General features: G+C 38.9%; 1 protein-coding gene across 1 annotated transcript; it reads right to left on the reverse strand.

Moving 5' to 3' along the window:
• Window positions 1–4032: 4032 nt before the first annotated feature.
• Window positions 4033–12907, reverse strand: LOC147159676 (uncharacterized). The gene is made up of 12 exons (XM_086059145.1): window positions 12764–12907; window positions 11157–11216; window positions 7957–11066; window positions 7822–7883; window positions 7566–7753; window positions 6831–7492; window positions 6698–6759; window positions 6448–6629; window positions 6213–6373; window positions 5612–5673; window positions 5341–5489; window positions 4033–5253 (listed from the first exon to the last, which is right to left on the reverse strand). The coding sequence occupies exons 2-12, from the start codon at window positions 11197–11199 to the stop codon at window positions 5165–5167; spliced, it is 4770 nt and encodes a 1589-aa protein (XP_085915271.1). The 5' UTR covers window positions 11200–11216; window positions 12764–12907; the 3' UTR covers window positions 4033–5164.
• Window positions 12908–18676: the final 5769 nt, after the last annotated feature.

An 18676-nucleotide genomic window follows, 5' to 3' on the forward strand; every position in this document is an offset into this window, starting at 1 on the left:
GTGCATAACTGATATTTAAAATGATCATTTTTATTTGCATATTTGACGAAAATGTAGCCTATATAGTCGCAAAATGTGGAATTACACACTTTTCACTCGAATGATTATGCTCTTCAACACAAACTTAATAATGTGTTAAGTGTTTTTAAAAAGGCGGCCAGTGATTGAAAGTGCACACATATTTACCTTGTTGCCTAATTATCACGAGGACGCATTGGAGAGCACGAATTAAAAACAGCGTGCAGTAAAAGTTAATCATTGAATGACCCCTGCGCAATTTTCATGTAACATGCACATTGCAAGCAGGAGCACACTTGAGCGCGATAAAGGCGCGTTAAAACACAACAACAACAGGCACGCACGCACGCGCACGTCGCTCGCTTTTACCTGGACGCTTTCCTGACAAAGTAGGAGTGCGTGAAGTCGAGGTGGTCGTCCAACCACGCTTCCATCATGTCCTCCTCCATGGCGTGTCTCTGCCTCTATATATCCACAATAGCGCGACGGTCCCCCATATGGCAGGGGGAAAAAAGAGAAAAAAGAAAAAAAAAAGACTAATGCGCGGAAGCGAGCAAAAAAAGTAAACAACGTGCAACGCGCGCGAATCACAGGACGGCCACTTTTTATTTCTTTTTTTTTATTGTGTGTGGGATTAGATTCAGAGAAGAGAGTGAGGGAGGAAGAAAGAGATCAGGCAAACACTTCCTCTCTTGTCAAACATGCGGAGATAACACAGACACCAACCGGCTCCGACGGACGCGCAGTGGCGGAGCGTGGGGTTACAAGCGTCAGGGGCAAAGTCACATAACGCCCCCCTTCCATCCCCAAACCCCCCACTTACATTGGAACGCATGTAAGTTGATGTTAAATAGAGGTTGGCAAACATTTTGGGTCCAGGCCATACTATTCTAAAAGTTATCCATTTTTGAGGGAGGAAAAAAGTCAGAATGTTACCATTAAAAAATACATATATATTGAGAATTTAAAAAAAGAAAATAAATTGTAGGCTAATGTGAGAATAATGAAAAAAAAGCTGTAACCTTTACAAGAACAGAGGCGTATTTTCTCGGATTAATAAATCAGAATCTTATGAGAATTAAGTCGTATTTTTCCAAGATAGTCATAAAGTTGCGATATAGAAGACAAGTGAATTTCAAAAATAGAGCTTTGTTTCACTAGAAAAGACACCTTTATTCTGATGTCAGATTTATGACTTCACTATTATATCACAGCTTTTGATTGACCTGCTGTAAATATTCACTTTTATTAAATGATTAAACAAGATTTATTGCTAATTGTTTTGTGGACTCTAATTCCATTTGTCGTTATGTTACGATTTTCTCTTGCAAAAATGTGACTTTATTCCAGTAAATCAACCAAAAAATTATATTATCATTTTAATTTTGTTATATTTTGACTTCAGTTTGACAAGGTAACTCGCAACATTTTAATTTATCAGTATTTTTTTCCAATTGTCTCCTATCAAGTCTTTATTCTTCTTATATTACGGCGTATTTTGAATGTAACAACTTCAATCTCATTAGACTTTTTAGAGAACGGCATTGTATTACTTAAAGGGTATGTCGATCTAGAGTTGAAAGCCAAACTATGGCAAGACACCGAGACACTGCATATACTAGGTAGGCTTTACTTTTATATTGCACGGTACTCTGTAAAGAACCTGACGGTGTTATTTAATTTAAAAACACACTGAAGGCTAGTACACACAAAGAAACACACATTTTACAATAGTCAAAGGGGCGGATTATTTTTCTATAGATGGCATAGGGCGACCTGTCGCTGCTTGACTTTGATTGTTTCATGGCTTCCGGCCTTTTATGTGTCTGTTGGTTTGACTTTGGTCCCTCCAGATGGACCCCCCCCCCCACCACCCACCCTTTCCCAACCGGCGGTGTTCCCTTACTGGCAGATGGTTGCTCGTTGTCCCTGGAGGAGAGGAAAGGGTGGATTGGTGGGGGTGGTTGGACATTACAACGGCAGAGACCCCCCCAATCGGGAGTCTATTTCATGCTAGTGAGGCTCCAAACCTTTCGGAGACCTTGGTTTGATAGATAAAAAGTAGCCAGCATCTAATTGTTTTTATTATTTACTGTCTATATAAGCGCTATGCATAATGTAATGATGGATATTTTTAAGCTTTATGCATAACAATAGTACAAAATATGCATGTTAAGTGCAGGTATTATTTTTGTCCACTTGAGGTCGCCATCCGCACGTTCTACACTAGTGTCTGTGACTTTAAAAGGTGGGACCTGTCCTGGTGAGTGACGTGGGAGTCAACGAATGAGAGTGTCGAGTTGGCTGTCGTTTGCTCAAATTAGCGACCGGTTGTTAAATTGGTAACCATTAGTTCGTCTGCTAAGCAAGCTTCATACTGTATGTTGGGGAGGAGCTACGTTTTTGCCCGAGTTGTAAACAGAATACTTTTTTGAGACCGTGTTCACCACATGCATGTACGTGCACGTTTAAGTAATTTTTGACAAAATCAAATCTGTTGGCCATTTATTTTTAAGGCCAATGTTATAAGTTTAAAATGTTTGTGTGTGTTTTTTTTAACCATAAATATACGCAATTATAGACTTTTTTATGGGCGTATCAGTTACGTTAGTAGTAGTAGTATACTTTTATGTATGTGTATATTTTTTGTATATTTTTTAATAATAAAAAAAGGCCAAAAAAAATCCATGTCTTGTTAAACTATCTTTTTTCTTAGTATGACTTTTTATGTTCACACTCTCACCAAATTCTGCAATTTTTCTAATAAAAAAACAAACAAAAATTGCTTAGATATATTTTATATATTAAAATAACTAATGCAATTATTTTCTCACAAAATAACTTATAACTCTCCTTATGTTACAACATTATTCTTGTGAACTTTTTCCTGTTACGACTATCCTTACAAAACTAGGCTTTTCTTTTTCTCTGAATTATTTTTTTTCTCTTCCTTGCAACATTTCATGCACCATTGTTCGTCAATGGAAATTATTTGTGTTCTTGTTGTATGACATATTTTTGTGGACACATTTCTAGTTTAATCTCGTCTTACAAAAACCTTGTAATACAGCAACTTGAGTTTTTGTTTTTCTCAACTTCAACACATTTTGCTTCAGAATTGCACGGCAGCCTGGATCAAACCCTGCTCTGACGGCTTCTCTCGATGCGGCAAAAGTTTGACAAAGTCCAGACAAACGTGTCTGTGCAATGTCAAACAAAAGTAAACGTCACAGGAAGAGCAGAAGAGGCAGCAAGTGCTCATTCCTTTGCCCGGATCATCTGCAAAGTCATTTCCTGCCCACGCTCACAGTAATGAAAACACAAAAATATGACTAACCGATTATACCAGGGGTCACCAACTACGGTCCTCAGGGCACATCCTCCAACACACCTGATTCATATGATCAGCTCAATAGCAAGCTCTGTAGAAGCCTGATAACGATCCTTATCGTTTGAATCAGGGGCGTTGTAGGAGGGAAACATCTAAAACATGCTGCCCTTAAGGACCAGAGTTGGTGACCCCTGGATTATACAATGAACCAGGGATTCGAAACGTGCTTTCGTGGGAAATTACAACACACCAGAATAGCAACATTTTGGGCCACCCGTATTCTGACCCGGGTTGGGAATCACAGAGCACATGAAATACTTGGTGGCGATATCATTATTTATTTTAGTTGTATTTCCTGTAAGGTCACAATTGCGAGAGCATTATTGTCATTCTTGGTATTAATATTTTGAAGAATAAATTATTGGAATTAAGAGGAACATGTTGCACTTTATGAGGTATGAAATTGCAATAAAAAGGTCAACATTTGGCAGGTTTTAGTAGTACGAGAATACAATAAAGTTGCAATCGTACAAGGAAAAACATTCAACTTTTGTCGTTTGGCTGCCAATTCCTTTGTTTTGTTTTCCACAGGTTCCACCGGTTCACTCACAATCTGCCGGATCTGTGCTGATATATATATCAATTGCGTGTTGGAGGAATGTGAATGCAAATAACACACGTGCTTAGATGAATGCAATGTTGCTTTATTTTCATGAAAACAATACAAGTACAATGTCATAAGTTACCGGTTTGTAAGGGTGTCCTCGGGGTGGAAATGCATCAGAGGTTTTGGCCGTCGATGTTCGCTGTTGCCATTTTACAAGAACCATGTCCCTATTTTATGAGAAAATTGTTTTCCCAAAAATATTTTGCTCATTTTACAAGGGTCAGGTTGCCATTTTGTGTCTAGTCCAAGAAGCAAACGTAGTGTTTCTAAAGAATATGTTCTGAATTGGGCACGTTGAAGGTTGTAATGCTACCAGACAGGTGAAATACAAGACAAATGATGGCTTTTTAAAAGAAAATTTGAATCAGTTGGCACATTTGTCATACCGCAGTGGTAAAATGCGGGTCATGTGTCGATATTTACTGAAACAAGAGAAAAGTTAAGTGAAAAAATTTCATAATTTGTCACATTTAATAAGGTTCTAATGCTAAAATACCAGTGTATTAGAAGATAAATTCTGGAATTTAAAAAAGACAAGTGTTGCCATTAAATTAGTCAAATGATACATTTTAGGAGAATATTTCCATCATTTGGCACGTTTAAAGTTATAACTTTGACAATGGTGAAATATGAGACAAATGTTAGCATTTTACAAGAACGTTCTCATTTGACTGTTCAATATAAAAACAATAATAATAATTATGATTATTTCCGCTAGTAAGTGCTACGCAGCCCCACTAAGTTATTCAAATTTTTAAATAAACACTTTGTGTCAACTGAAAATTACATCACACTTTTACAGGAACTACTGCATAATTTGTCACGTATAGCTACCAGACTGGTAAAATATAAGACAAATGTAGGCATTTTAAAAGAAAGATTTCCTTTTATTTATTAATTAATACATTTTGTCATGAAAGCAAAATGTTCCCTCGGTTATAGTTCAATTGTATTATTGTCGTTAACACAAAATAAATACTGCAAGTTGAGTTGTTGGCATTTTATAAGAAAAATGTAATCATTTGGCAGATTTAAAGTGCTAGTACTACCACACATGAATTTGTGAATCATGATATTAAAAAAACAAACAAACAGTATTTTTCATATTAGCATCTGTTCCCTTGGATGCAGATGTCAAAAAAGCGAAATTATTGCTGCTTTGCCAGTAACCATGACAACAGCACCAGGCAGGAGGCGCTGATGAGGTTCGTCTTGTGGCTCACTGCACTTGAAACTTCTGTAAAAACAAAAAACATGAAAGAACATTGACATTGATTCCATTAACTAACCTGAAGGGGAAATGGACACTTTTCTAATATCTTACGCCCGCCGTCCACAAAAATGAACGAGGTGTCCACGTCAAAGGCCGTGATGTCGGGCGCAGCCTTCACCAAAACGCTAACGATGGCGGCGCTGTTGGGCACTGAGCTGGATGCGAAATTCATGTCCACGTTGTTGATGATGGAGCCGTTACTGCCAAATGGAAAAGACACAATTGTACGCCTTGAATCTGTATTATCATTAAATTATTATTATTATTACTATTCTATTATTATCGTTATTGTTCTGCTATAGCGTCTTGAGCGACAACTGACCTGAATGAAGCCACGTTCAAGGTGCGGAATGAAGAGAATTCCCTTACGTACAAAGGTCTAAGCTGTGGAAACATAAGCACAGGCTTAAGTCATATGCAGTACTACCAAAACACTGATGAAATACTACAAAAAAAACTTGGCATTTTCAATATTTTGCCCATTTAAAAGTTAAATGCTGATGAAATAATGTGTGACGAATGTTGGCATTTGACAAGGGGAAAAAAGAAGAAGGAAAAATGTCATTTACAAGAAAAAATTTATATCATTTGACACCTTTAAAGTTGTATCGTTACTTTGCTGGTCATATATTACAAGCTAAATGTTTTACTAGAAAAATGTCAGCATTTTGAATGAACAATGTCGGAATTTTATGAGCGTATCATAATTTTGCACGAGTTACCGCAATTCATGGTGTTTGTTTCAGTTGTAATCTTGCCACTGGTGAAGTATGAGATGTATGTTTTACACTTTTCCAAAAAGGTTTTGTCATTTAAAGTAAAGTGAATTACGAGACAAATTCAGGCATTTTATGATAGAAATGTTGACATTTGAAGGTATTTCAAAGTGTTTTATATCAGTAAGTGCGAGCTCTGGTGCTTACCGTTCCCTCGATAACGAAGGCTCGACTGATAAATGCTGCTGAAGATGAATCCAACAAATCCGTGGTGAACTGCTCTCCCGCTGAGCGGAATGTCAACCGTCGCGTCGTGAGTGCCTCAGCGGTGGTAGAGCTCGTCGGCGGCGCAACGGTTGTCGTGATCACTGTGAATATCAATTGCAGACTATTAAGCGGTTGTATTCAGAAGCGGATCAGGACTGGACGAATGATGGTTTACCGGCGGCTTGTATGGACTCAGCGTTAAAGGAGAGGGTAAAGTTGCTGTTGGGGTCGTTCACGGTGTCTTGTAACGTTGTGGCCACGTCTTCTGCACTGGGGATCACTTCACCTGATGTGCTGTTGTTGTTGAACAAGATGTCCACCACCGCCTCGGTGTTGTCATTTCGCGTCTGAACGCGTCTGCATTAGCGATGGGTTATTCACATTGTCACATTACGACATCTGCATCAGTTCGAAGACGATGTTACCTGAAGCCTCGAACAATACAGAGATTGTAGGTTGAGTACCGCTCTCGGTATAAGTTGTCATACTGTGCAGAGAATGCAAATGTTAGCTCCAGTGATGCCAAACAATGAAACACCAAACTAACAATGTACTCACAATGATGAAGATTTCCAGAGCAAGAGCAATGAATTGTTGACTGTTGGGGTTGGCCAGTTCTGGTACGTATGGTACAATCAATACCGCAACGAGAGCTATAACCCTATCAGGTGGCGCAGGGGTTGTGGTGGTCGTTGTTGCTGTGGTGGTCGTTGTTGTGGTTGTGGTCGTTGTTGCCTTAGTTGTGGTTGTTGATAGACTGGTTGTATTTGAACCTCTGGTTGTTGTTGAGCCTCTTGTTGTATTTGAACCTACAGTTGTTGTTGAGCCTCTTGTTGTATTTAAACCTCTGGTTGTTGTTGAGCCTCTTGTTGTATTTGAACCTCTGGTTGTTGTTGAGCCTCTTGTTGTATTTGAACCTCTGGTTGTTGTTAAGCCTCTTGTTGTATTTGAACCTCTGGTTGTTGTTGAGCCTCTTGTTGTATTTGAACTTACAGTTGTTGTTGAACCTCTTGTTGTATTTGAACCTGCAGTTGTTGTTGCGCCCCTGGTTGTATTTGAACCTGCAGTTGTTGTTGCGCCCCTGGTTGTATTTGAACCTGCAGTTGTTGTTGAGCCTATTGTTGTATTTGAACCTGCAGTTGTTGTTGCTACTGCTGTTGTTGTTGCCACTGCAGTTGTTGGACCTTTGGTTGTTGGTGCAACAGTGGTTGTGTTACTCTCTGTGAATATCATTGCAAAACATTAAGCAGATTCATTCAGAAGTGGACCAAGACTGGACGGGCAACAGCTTACCAATGACTTGTATGGACTGAGGATCAAAGGTGAGGTTGAAGGTGTTGTTGGGGTCAGCCAAGGTCTCTTGTAACGTTGTGGCTACGTCGCCTGCGCTAGGAATCACTTCACCGGATGTGCTGTTGTTGTTGAACAAGATATCCACATCCACCTCTGTGTTTTCCATTCGTATCAGGGCCACGGCAGGTCTGCAGTAGTGATGCGTTATTGACATTGTTAAATGACGACATTGGCATTGGTTCGCAGGCGATATTACCTGAAGCGTCGAACAATACAGAGATTGTATGTTGTGTAGCGCCTTCTGTATATTGGGTCATACTGTAGCGAGAATGCAAATGTTAGCTGCAGTGTTGCCAAACAATGAAACACCAAACAAATGTACTGTACTCACAATGTTGAAAATTTGCAGAGCAAGATCATTGAATTGCAGGCTATTGAGGTCAGCAAGTTCTGGTACGTATGGTTTAAGCAGTACCACACGGACAACTACAACCAAATCAGGTGTGGGGGTTGTTGCCGTGGTTGTTGTCGTCGATAGAGTGGTTGTGTTTGCAACACTAGTTGTTGTTGAGCTTCTTGTTGTATTTAAACCTGCAGTTGTTGACATACTGTTGGTTGTTGTTGCTACTTGTGTTGTAGTTGACCCGGCAGTTGTTGCTACTACAATTGTTGTGCTTGAACCTGCAGTTGTTGCTACTTCAGTTGTTGCACCTTTGGTTGTTGTTGCTGATTCGACTGTTGTGTTTGAATTTCCAGTTGTTGTTGCCACTGTGGTTGATGTTGTATCCCTGGTTGTTGTTGCTGCTCCGGTGGTTGTTGCAGCTCCAGTGCCTGTCGCATTTTCGGTTGTCTCACCCGCGGTTGTTGATGCACCCATGGTTGTTGTCTCTGCTCCAGTAGTTATGGCACCTCTAGTAGTTGTCGCGTCCCCGGTTGTTGTTCCACCTCCGGTCTCTGTCATGCCTTTGGTTGTTGTTGGACCCACAGTTGTTGTCTCTACGCCAGTAGTTGTCTCACCTCCAGTGGCTGTTCCACTTGCAGTTGTTGTCTCTACTGTGATTGCTGTTGCAATTCCAGAAGTTGTCACACCAGTGGTTGTTGTCGCACCTTCTGTTGTAGTTTTTTCACTGGTGGTTGTCGCAACTCTCGTTGTTGTTGCGGCTCCAGTTGTTGTCTCACCTCCATTTGTTGTTTCTACTGTGATTGTTGTCACGACTTCGCTTGTTGTCACACCTTCTGCTGTTGTCTCACCTCCAGTTGTTGTTGTTCCTTCAGTTGTTCTTGTGACTCCAGTTGTTAATGAACCTCCAGTAGATGTAGCAGCTCCAGTTGTAGTTAAACCTCCAGTGGTTGTTGCACCACCAGTTGTTGTCTCTACTCCTGTTGTTGTCGCTATTCCGGTTGTTGTCTCTACTTTGGTTGTTGTAGACATTCTGGTTGTTATCTCTACTTCAGTTGTTGCTACCCCGGTTGTTGTCTCTATTCCGTTTGTTGTCACTATTCCAGTTGTTGTTTCTACTCCTATTGTTGTCTCCAGTCCAGTTGTCGCTATTCCGGTTGTTGCACCGGTTGTCACACCTTCAGTTGTAGTTAAACCTCCAGTGGTTGTCGCACCACCAGTTGTTGTCTCTACTGCTGTTGTTGTCTCCACTCCAGTTGTTGTCGTTATTCCAGTTATTGTTTCTACTCCGGTTGTCGTCTCTCTTCCGGTTGTTGTTTTTACTCCAGTTGTTGTAGCTATTTCGGTTGTCTCTACCCCGGTTATTGTCACTATTCCAGTTGTTGTGTCTACTCCGGTTGTTGTCTCTACTCTGGTTGTTGTCTCTACTTCGGATGTTGTCTCTTCTCCGGTTGTTGTCTCCACTCCAGTTGTTATCCCCATTCCGGTTGTTGTCTCTACTCCAGTGGTTGTCGCACCACCAGTTGTTGTCTCTACTGCTGTTGTTGTCGCTATTCCGGTTGTTGTCTCTACTTCGGTTGTTATCCCCATTCCGGTTGTTATCTCTACTCCAGTTTTTGTCGCCATTCCGGTTGTTGTCTCTACTCCAGTGTTTGTCGCACCACCAGTTGCTGTCTCTCCTGCTGTTGTTGTCTCCACTCCAGTTGTTGTCGCCATTCCGGTTGTTGTCTCTACTTCGGTTGTTATCCCCATTCCGGTTGTTGTCTCTACTCCAGTGGTTGTCGCACCACCAGTTGTTGTCTCTACTGCTGTTGTTGTCACCATTCCGGTTGTTGTTTCTACTTCGGTTGTTATCCCCATTCCGGTTGTTGTCTCTACTCCAGTTGTTGTCGCCATTCCGGTTGTTGTCTCTACTTCAGTTGTTGTTTCTACTCCGGTTGTTGTTTCTACTCCTATTGTCTCTAGTCCAGTTGTCGCTATTCCGGTTGTTGCACCCTCAGTTATTGTCACACCTTCAGTTGTAGTTAAACCTCCAGTGATTGTTGCACCACCAGTTGTTGTCTCCACTCCAGTTGTTGTCGCCATTCCGGTTGTTATCTCTACTTCAGTTGTTGTGGCTATTCCAGTTATTGTTTCTACTCCGGTTGTTGTCTCTATTCCGGTTGTTGTCTCTACTCTGGTTGTTGTCTCTACTTCGGTTGTTGTCTCTACTCCGGTTGTTGTTGCTACTTCGATTGTTGTCTCCATTCCGGTTGTTGTCTCTACTTCGGTTGTTATCCCCATTCCGGTTGTTGTCTCTACTCCAGTTGTTGTCGCCATTCCGGTTGTTGTCTCTACTTCAGTTGTTGTTTCTACTCCGGTTGTTGTTTCTACTCCTATTGTCTCTAGTCCAGTTGTCGCTATTCCAGTTGTTGCACCCTCAGTTATTGTCACACCTTCAGTTGTAGTTAAACCTCCAGTGGTTGTAGCACCACCAGTTGTTGTCTCTCCTGCTGTTGTTGTCTCCACTCCAGTTGTTGTCTCCATTCCGGTTGTTGTCTCTACTTCGGTTGTTATCCCCATTCCGGTTGTTGTCTCTACTCCAGTTGTTGTCCCCATTCCGGTTGTTGTCTCTACTTCAGTTGTTGTTTCTACTCCGGTTGTTGTTTCTACTCCTATTGTCTCTAGTCCAGTTGTCGCTATTCCAGTTGTTGCACCCTCAGTTATTGTCACACCTTCAGTTGTAGTTAAACCTCCAGTGGTTGTAGCACCACCAGTTGTTGTCTCTCCTGCTGTTGTTGTCTCCACTCCAGTTGTTGTCTCCATTCCGGTTGTTGTCTCTACTTCGGTTGTTATCCCCATTCCGGTTGTTGTCTCTACTCCAGTTGTTGTCGCCATTCCGGTTGTTGTCTCTACTTCAGTTGTTGTTTCTACTCCGGTTGTTGTTTCTACTCCTATTGTCTCTAGTCCAGTTGTCGCTATTCCGGTTGTTGCACCCTCAGTTATTGTCACACCTTCAGTTGTAGTTAAACCTCCAGTGGTTGTTGCACCACCAGTTGTTGTCTCTACTGCTGTTGTTGTCTCTACTGCTGTTGTTGTCTCTCCAGTTGTTATAGCCACAACTTGGGTGAATATATGAAGATTGGAAAAATTAGTCGCCTACATTTTAAGTGAGCAGTCATTTTCTTCTTAGCACAAAATGGCAGATTTACCGTAAAACAGTAGCAAGGCTGATAAACATGGTGCAGCAATCATTGTTTCTGTCTGTGAGCCTGCAAAATATGAACACAAAGTTAATCCAAGAAACACACCGTTAATCCAAGAAATTGAAATCATTTTTGCAGTTGCCATTGTTTCAGGTTTTTTATTTTTTATTTTTTTAAGTTCGGGTGGTATTTGGCATAAATTAATCAGAATGTTCCCCAGTAAAGCATTTAATGTTGTTGGCCATAACGTGAATTTGTCTAAAAATGCTGTCTCATTTAGGTGTCATTTCATCATTATATTCCACAATATTGCAATTTTTATGTGAAATGTCTCAACTCGGAAAGAGATGTTGCCTCAGCTAAAGCTAGGAAATCAGGGTCTGAAGCTGTTTGGTTGAGGTTTAGATGTCTCAGGAATCATTGTACCTCCCTTACCAAAAAGGCAAAATCTGAGTACAATTTATCTAAAACTGCCAGTAATATAAATGACCTATAGAAATTCTGGATACAAATCTAATCAAAACCGTTGCTCTCAAAAGAGCCAAAAGACAAATTGTCTCCATTGTATCCATCTCTGTATCTCCCCAGACTCTCGCACTGATTTATTTTTGTTTATAAATGTGACTATTGGGCTCCACAAATCTTTCCTTTGCGTATACTTGTATAAAAACCAAGAACCCTATTGTTTGCGCGCTCAAAACATAAATCCTTCAAATGACTGTTCCTAGGGTCAGGACAGAGCTAGGTAAGACAGCATTCAAACATGCTGCTTCCTCTTCATGGTATAACTTACAAAAGAAAAGGATCTGACCCTGTCAGAACTTTTTACTCTGGGAGAATGCAAGTCTGTTGGAAAAGAAAGGGAAACAAATACTATTATACTATGCTTGTAAAATTGGCAGAAATGTGTTGTTAAATTATTTTACACTGGTACATGATTGTGATTTTCTTTTGTAATATTGATATGTGCTTCTGGTGTATGACTGTCGTTTTGTTTTAAATTATTGTAACTATGTCTTTGCGGCCCTCTTGGCCAGGTCACTCTGGGAATAGAGATTTTTAATCTCAATGATTTTTTAAAAACTTGATTAAATAAAGGAAATAAAAAAATAAATGTAAGAATTATATGAACATTTTATTCCAATTACATCATTTATTTTTTAAATGTATTTTTCTTACAAAGACCTACAATGTTTTGCTTAAATGTGTGTAAAATACAATATCTTGTAAATAAAATATATTGTTACGTAATATACATTTTATTCCAATGTTGCCAACCCCCCCCTCCCCCCGAATTGTTGTATTTATTTGCCATATGAAAAAAACTTTAATTACTGTAAAATGAGACTTAAATGAGTAATTTCCCAATAAAGGATTTCATTAAAAAAAAAATTACACCCAAAATTGAAAGTCACACATTTTAAAATATGCATCTTAAGGTAAAAATACAATAAAAAAACTGCTAAATACAAAATAATTGTGGCGTATGCATAATTCGATATTAATTCAAATGTTCTTGTAAAAAGGGTTTTTAGACATTACCAATTGTTTCCACATTTACAAAAAAAAATAGAACATTTTATTATAAAAGCTTGAAACTTAAAAGCACTTACCTCTTAACCCGTCTGTGTTTTTTTTTTAATTATTATTTTTATATCTGCATTATTATTTAAAAAATAAATTTAAAACGTGTGTGGTTTGTTCCTCCCTGCCGGGTTGCTCAGTCTTGATGTGATCTCCTGCGTTTGCATGCATATGTGTGCATGTGTATATATAGGTAGGACAGTGAATGGGAAGGACTTTGATCACAAATTGTGCCGAAGGTTTCATGGCATCAAGTGATGCTGACAGAGAACAAAAGAAACAAAACTGCCTGAACCACTGTCATTTCTTTGTGCCTTTCCCCGGCCACTTCCCAAGACAATAAGTCAAGCATTCCACTTACGTCAACTGACTCGGCCACATTTTTATTGAAAAGATGCAACAATATTTTTTTTGCTGTGCATTGTGACAGCTCTAGTTTCGCATGGCGGAGGAATTTTTGGACACAAAATAAGCACGGTTGTCAAGAAAAAACAAAATATGCACCTGTTTGCATAAAGCCCACTTTGTTGCCCGAATTCTCATAGGAAGAAAAAAAAGACATTTCTCTGGCCTCAACTAGGTTATTAGCAAAGCATAAAATACATCCATCCATTACGTGAAAAAAATATGTCTTGTTTTAATGATGAATTTGCACTGGAAAATTATACTGACATTCTGGAAAGCTGTGCAGCAAAACACGCATGCATCATAACTACCAAAAAGAAATGTCTCAATTAAATACATAATTTTTTGCTTTGGTGTTGAATTGCATTTATTTTCTTCTTCTTAGGGGATTGTAACAAAAAATAACTGACAAGCTCTGCTTTCGGGAAATGTAGTGACACACAAGTTAGTTTTCAACATGAAAACATGTTTTTCCATTTACTTAAATGTAAATGTTTGAATCACAAACCTGTTAAATATACTTTTTATATATGAATATTTTAAACCATTTTTCATTTTAAGTGGACTTATTTAAAAATATTTTTAAGACAAACTTTTTTTTGCATTTAAAGTTTTTTTTACATGATATATATACTGTATATATATATAGTCATTTTGTGGGAACGTGATTTAAAGTTGTACCTCTTTTTTTTTTTTATTAGCTACGATGATATTTTTATCTACAACGGAGTTTCTATCATCTTCTAAAGCTTCATAGATTTTATCCCAGTCAAAACCATCTACAGTGGGTTGCCTAAATAAGAAAAAGCAACCTAGGATTAGAAATAAAACATTTAGTGCAGTAGTCATCCAAACCCTATCATCTGTACTGAAATTAAATATTTCAACCCCAAAACGTAACCTTGGTCTATTTTTGGTCTGAAGAACAAAACCAGTCTGTTGCATGTTTTCAAATGACGCTTATCCATAGCTGATAACGACAGACCCACGCCAAAGTTTTTTCAGCCATTGTCTTATTTTGACGCACTTCTCACAAATGCATTTTCCACATGTCTGGCATACTTCATTCCACATGTCATTGGGTGTCTGTCTGCTGATTAACATCCGATTTGTGCTGCAGATTGTTGTCTTGCACCAGTTGACTGTCATTGTACCCGCCCTCTGTACAAGTGGCCATGTTTTTCCTTGGGAAACTACATTTATGTGACATGTTGTCCTCTGACACAATTTTGGGCAATAAAAAAAACAAACCAAGACGCGTACAAAATAAATACATTTCACAGATAAGCACTTTGAACACCATATGATGTAGAAAGCGCTATATAAGCTCTACCCATTTACCATTTAACTGTAAACTAGCTCAGATGGCAGTTGAGATGGAAAAAATGGGACCGTGGTACACATTGTGTTATGATTTAAGATCACTTTGTCCCAAGGTAGACACGGGTGGCGGCATGAAAAGGTGTCAGCCATGTTCGCCGATATCCCAGAGCCAAATAATGAGCATCCTGCCACCTGCTATCACATTTGTCACAGACTGAGCAAAACCAACAGGGCTCAATAAAACCAGTAAGTCCCTCGCAGCCAGTCAAAGTGTGAGAGGGCGAAGGGTGGATTTGTTGTCCACACATCCTCACGTACACATGTAGTTCACGGAAAGAAACATTTTGGCCATTTGTCCTCCATAAAATGGAATGTGTTAACGTTTTTTAAAGTAGTAAAAAAAATAATAATAATGGTTTTCTCATGGGTATTTTTGGCAACAGAAAATGAATGTCATTCAGAAAAAAACAACAGTTTAAGACTATTGATAAGAAATCACAATTTAAGATTAGATATCAAGTACCATTTTAATTATAATTAATTTAAAATATGGGAACAACATTACCAAAATAAAATTTGGATTAATTTAAAAATAATAAAAAATATCAAAGTTAAAAAAAGAATCATGATGTTGTGTTCAGTTAAGCAATGAAAGCGCCACAACATGGGACTCTACACCCAAGCAACAATGAAATGCTGACGTCGGTGATTTTGCTGATAGCTGGTGACATTTCTCGCTGGACGTGAGCTGTGAAGAATAAGGCGTGGGTTTACCACAGCGCTGTGGCCAACTGGAACGATGTCATTTTATCAAAAGGCGGGCCAACCTAAAGCATTTGCTCACAGCCAACATCAGTGGTTATTTAAAAATAATAATAATAATAATCCACATCCTTTACGAGATTGGTTCCCGGTTTGTTTTACTGCAGTGGTTCTCAACCCCAGTCCTCGAGTACCCCTATCCAGCCTGTTTTCCATGTCCCCTTCAGCCAACACAGCTGAGGATCATTATCAGGCTTCATGCAGAGCTTGCTGATTAGCTGATCGTTTGAAGCACTTGTGTTGGCTGTGGGAGGCAGGCTGGATAGGGGTACTCAAGGACCGGGCTTGAGAACCACTGGTTTACTGCAGCACAGGGTCTCCGACCTTTTTGAAACTGAGAATTCACAAAAAGAGGACACTCGGCCTCCTGTTAGTCGTTTAATGTCAACCGGACATTTTTCATGAATTTATAAAACCCCGGACAGGACGTAATAAAGTGGTCTGTCCTCCCCAAAAGAGGACGTTTGGTCTATTTGGAAATAACAAAGGTGTTCAAATCATATATTTGTTATATAAGTTGATGTGATGATTAACAAATGATATTCATTTATGTGAATGATCATGTTGATGATTTTCTACAAATCTCTGTACAATATTCCTAGAATATCACATTGTGGTCCTTGAGGGCTACGTAGTTGCCACAAGCACCATGTTGGCCACCCCTGCTCCAGAAGCCAACATTAGCAACGACTCCATCGCTTTTAAGAGATTAAGTTTCTGAATTCTTCTTTGATGTATGCACCATGTCAAAAAAAAAAAAACATAGCAGTGGGCCGGCTAATCTTCAGCCTGCGTAAAGAGCTAATGCTGGCTGTGGATTCAACAACTTCCTTAACTCATTCACTGCCATTGACGGCTAAAAACGTCAAAAATTAATTTTAACTATTTCTATTAGTTTAACATTTTGTCCCCTCTTTTGTTAAAAAGAGTATGAAAAGCTATAATTTTTGTTATTGTACATTTAGAACAGATATACAATTTGTGATTAATCATGAATTAACTAGTAAAGTCATGTGATTAATTACGATTAAAATTTTAATCAACTGACGCCCCAAATTTTTTATCTTTTCTTCTTCTTTTTTTAATTCATTCACTGCCATTGATGGCTATAAACGTCGAAAATGCATTTGAACTATTTCTATTAATTTAATTTTTTTTCCACTTTTGTTAACAAGAGTATGAAAACCTTGAATTTTTTTCATTGTACATTTGGAACAGATATAGAATTTGTGATTAATCGTGAGTTAACTAGTGAAGTCATACGATTAATTACAATTAAAAATTTGTATTGCCTGTCGCCCCTAATTATTATTATTTTTTTAATGAATTTATGGCAGTGAATGAGTTAAGTACAAACCCATTTCCGACAAAGTTGGGCCACTATACAAATTGTGAATAAAAACTGAGTGCAATTATGTGGAAGTGCCAAATTTCAATATTTAGTTCAGAATAGAACATAGATGACAGGTCAAAAGTTTAAATTGAAAAAATGTATCATTTTAAGGGAAAAATATGTTGATTGAAAATGTCATGGTGCCAACAAATCTCAAAAAAGTTGGGACAGGTAGCAATGAGAGGCTGGAAAAGTCAATTGCACTCATAAAAAACAACAACAACTGGAAGACCAGTTACCACTAAACTTGATTGCAGTATAAAAAGAGCTTCTCGGAGTGGCAGTGTCTCTCAGAAGCGAAGATGGGTAGAGAATCACCAATTCCTCCAATGTTGCGCAGAAAGATAGTGGAGAAATATCAGAAAGGCGTTTACCAGTGAAAAATTGCAAAACTGTTGAAGTAATCATCATCTAGAGTGCATAACACCATCCAAAGATTCAGAGAATCTGGAACAATCTGTGTGTGTAAGGCTCAAGGGCGAAAAATCATTAAAAAAATTATTACACTATGCCCATGATCTTCGGGCCCTTAAACGGCACCGCACCGCAAACAGGAATGTTCTGTGATGGTCTAGGTATTGCATGAGTGCGTGTGGCATGGGCAGCTTCCACATCTGGAAAGGCATCGTCAATGCAGAAAGGTATATTCCGATTGGAGAACAACATATGCTCCCATCCAGGCATCATCACTTTCAGAGAAGAGCTTGCATTTCTCAACACGATAATGCCAGACCACATTGCAGCACCAATTACAACATCATGGCTGCGTAGGGAAAGGATCCGGGTATTGAAATGGCCAGCCCAAGACACTTGAACAGTTAGAGAGACGCGTGTTTGACAAGAATGGGACTGCATTCCTATTTCTAAACTTGAGAAACTTGTCTCCTCGATCCCCAGACGCTTGCAGACTGTTGTGATAAGAGGGGTGATGCCTCACAGTGGTGAAAATGGCCTTGTCAACTTTTTTTTTTAGATTTGTTGACGCTATGGAATTTAAAATCAACATAGTTTTCCTTTAAAATTATACATTTTCTCAGTTTAAACTTTGGACCTGTTCTTTATGTTCTATTCTGAATAAAATATTAAAATTTGGCACTTCCACATAATTGCATTCAGTTTTTATTCACAATTTGTATAGTGTCCCAACTTTTTGGGAATTGGGTTTGTAATAATGGTCATTGCTATTGTTGTGTTGCGATTGGCTGGCAACCAGTTCAGGGTGTACCCCGCCTACTGCCCGAAGCCAGCTGGGATAGGCTCCAGCACCCACCACGACCCTTGCGAGGACAAGCGGTTAAGAAAATGGAGGGATGGAATATATATATATATATCTTTGTTGCTTTTATCACCGTTAGGTGTGGCAGGCAACCAAAAAAAAGCAACGCACGGTGAAACTGTATCTTGTCCTTTTTCTCCCCCTGGTGGCAGGTGTGTGAGAGGTTTAAAATGGTGTCTATAGTCATATAAATGTTAAGTAATTTTAATCACTGTTTGCCCAAGTTTACATCTTAGTTAAATGGCAGGAAATACAGAAAAAATACAATACGTCATAAAAGATAAAGGTAGAAAATTTTTTATTTTTTATTTTTAAATATTTTTAAATATTTTTTTTATTTTTATTCTCGTCACTTCAACAAAACCTTAAAAAAAAAAAAACACATTAAACATTGACCCCGATCCACCCCCGCATTTTTTTTATATTAATTAAATGACAATATCAGATGGAAAATATTGATATAGCAATTACTTTAAATATGCCAAACATTTTAAAAAACAAAAAAGTTATTCTGAATACATTATTATATATTTTTTTAATAGTCCACATAGTTGTCAAATTAGTTGTAAACAAACACACGCACGCACGCACACCCACACCCACACCCACACACACACACACACACACACACACACACACACACACACACACACACACACACACACACACACACACACACACACACACACACACACACACACACACACGCACCCCCCCACACAC

This window comes from Leptonotus elevatus, chromosome 17 (assembly GCF_054856555.1).
Source record: "Leptonotus elevatus isolate MCC_2025b chromosome 17, RoL_Lele_1.0, whole genome shotgun sequence".
Classification (NCBI taxonomy): Eukaryota; Metazoa; Chordata; class Actinopteri; order Syngnathiformes; family Syngnathidae; genus Leptonotus; species Leptonotus elevatus.

What these genes read in the sequence shown, in the direction of transcription:
- LOC147159676 (XM_086059145.1), bottom strand. Translation starts at nt 11,199, where the DNA reads ATGATTGCTGCACCATGTTTATCAGCCTTGCTACTGTTTTACG. An exon ending in TGTATTGTTCGAGGCTTCAG is followed by an intron (nt 6,630 to 6,697) that starts GTAACATCGTCT and finishes TCGCTAATGCAG; the next exon opens with ACGCGTTCAGACGCGAAATG. An exon ending in TTGAACGTGGCTTCATTCAG is followed by an intron (nt 5,490 to 5,611) that starts GTCAGTTGTCGC and finishes TCCATTTGGCAG; the next exon opens with TAACGGCTCCATCATCAACA.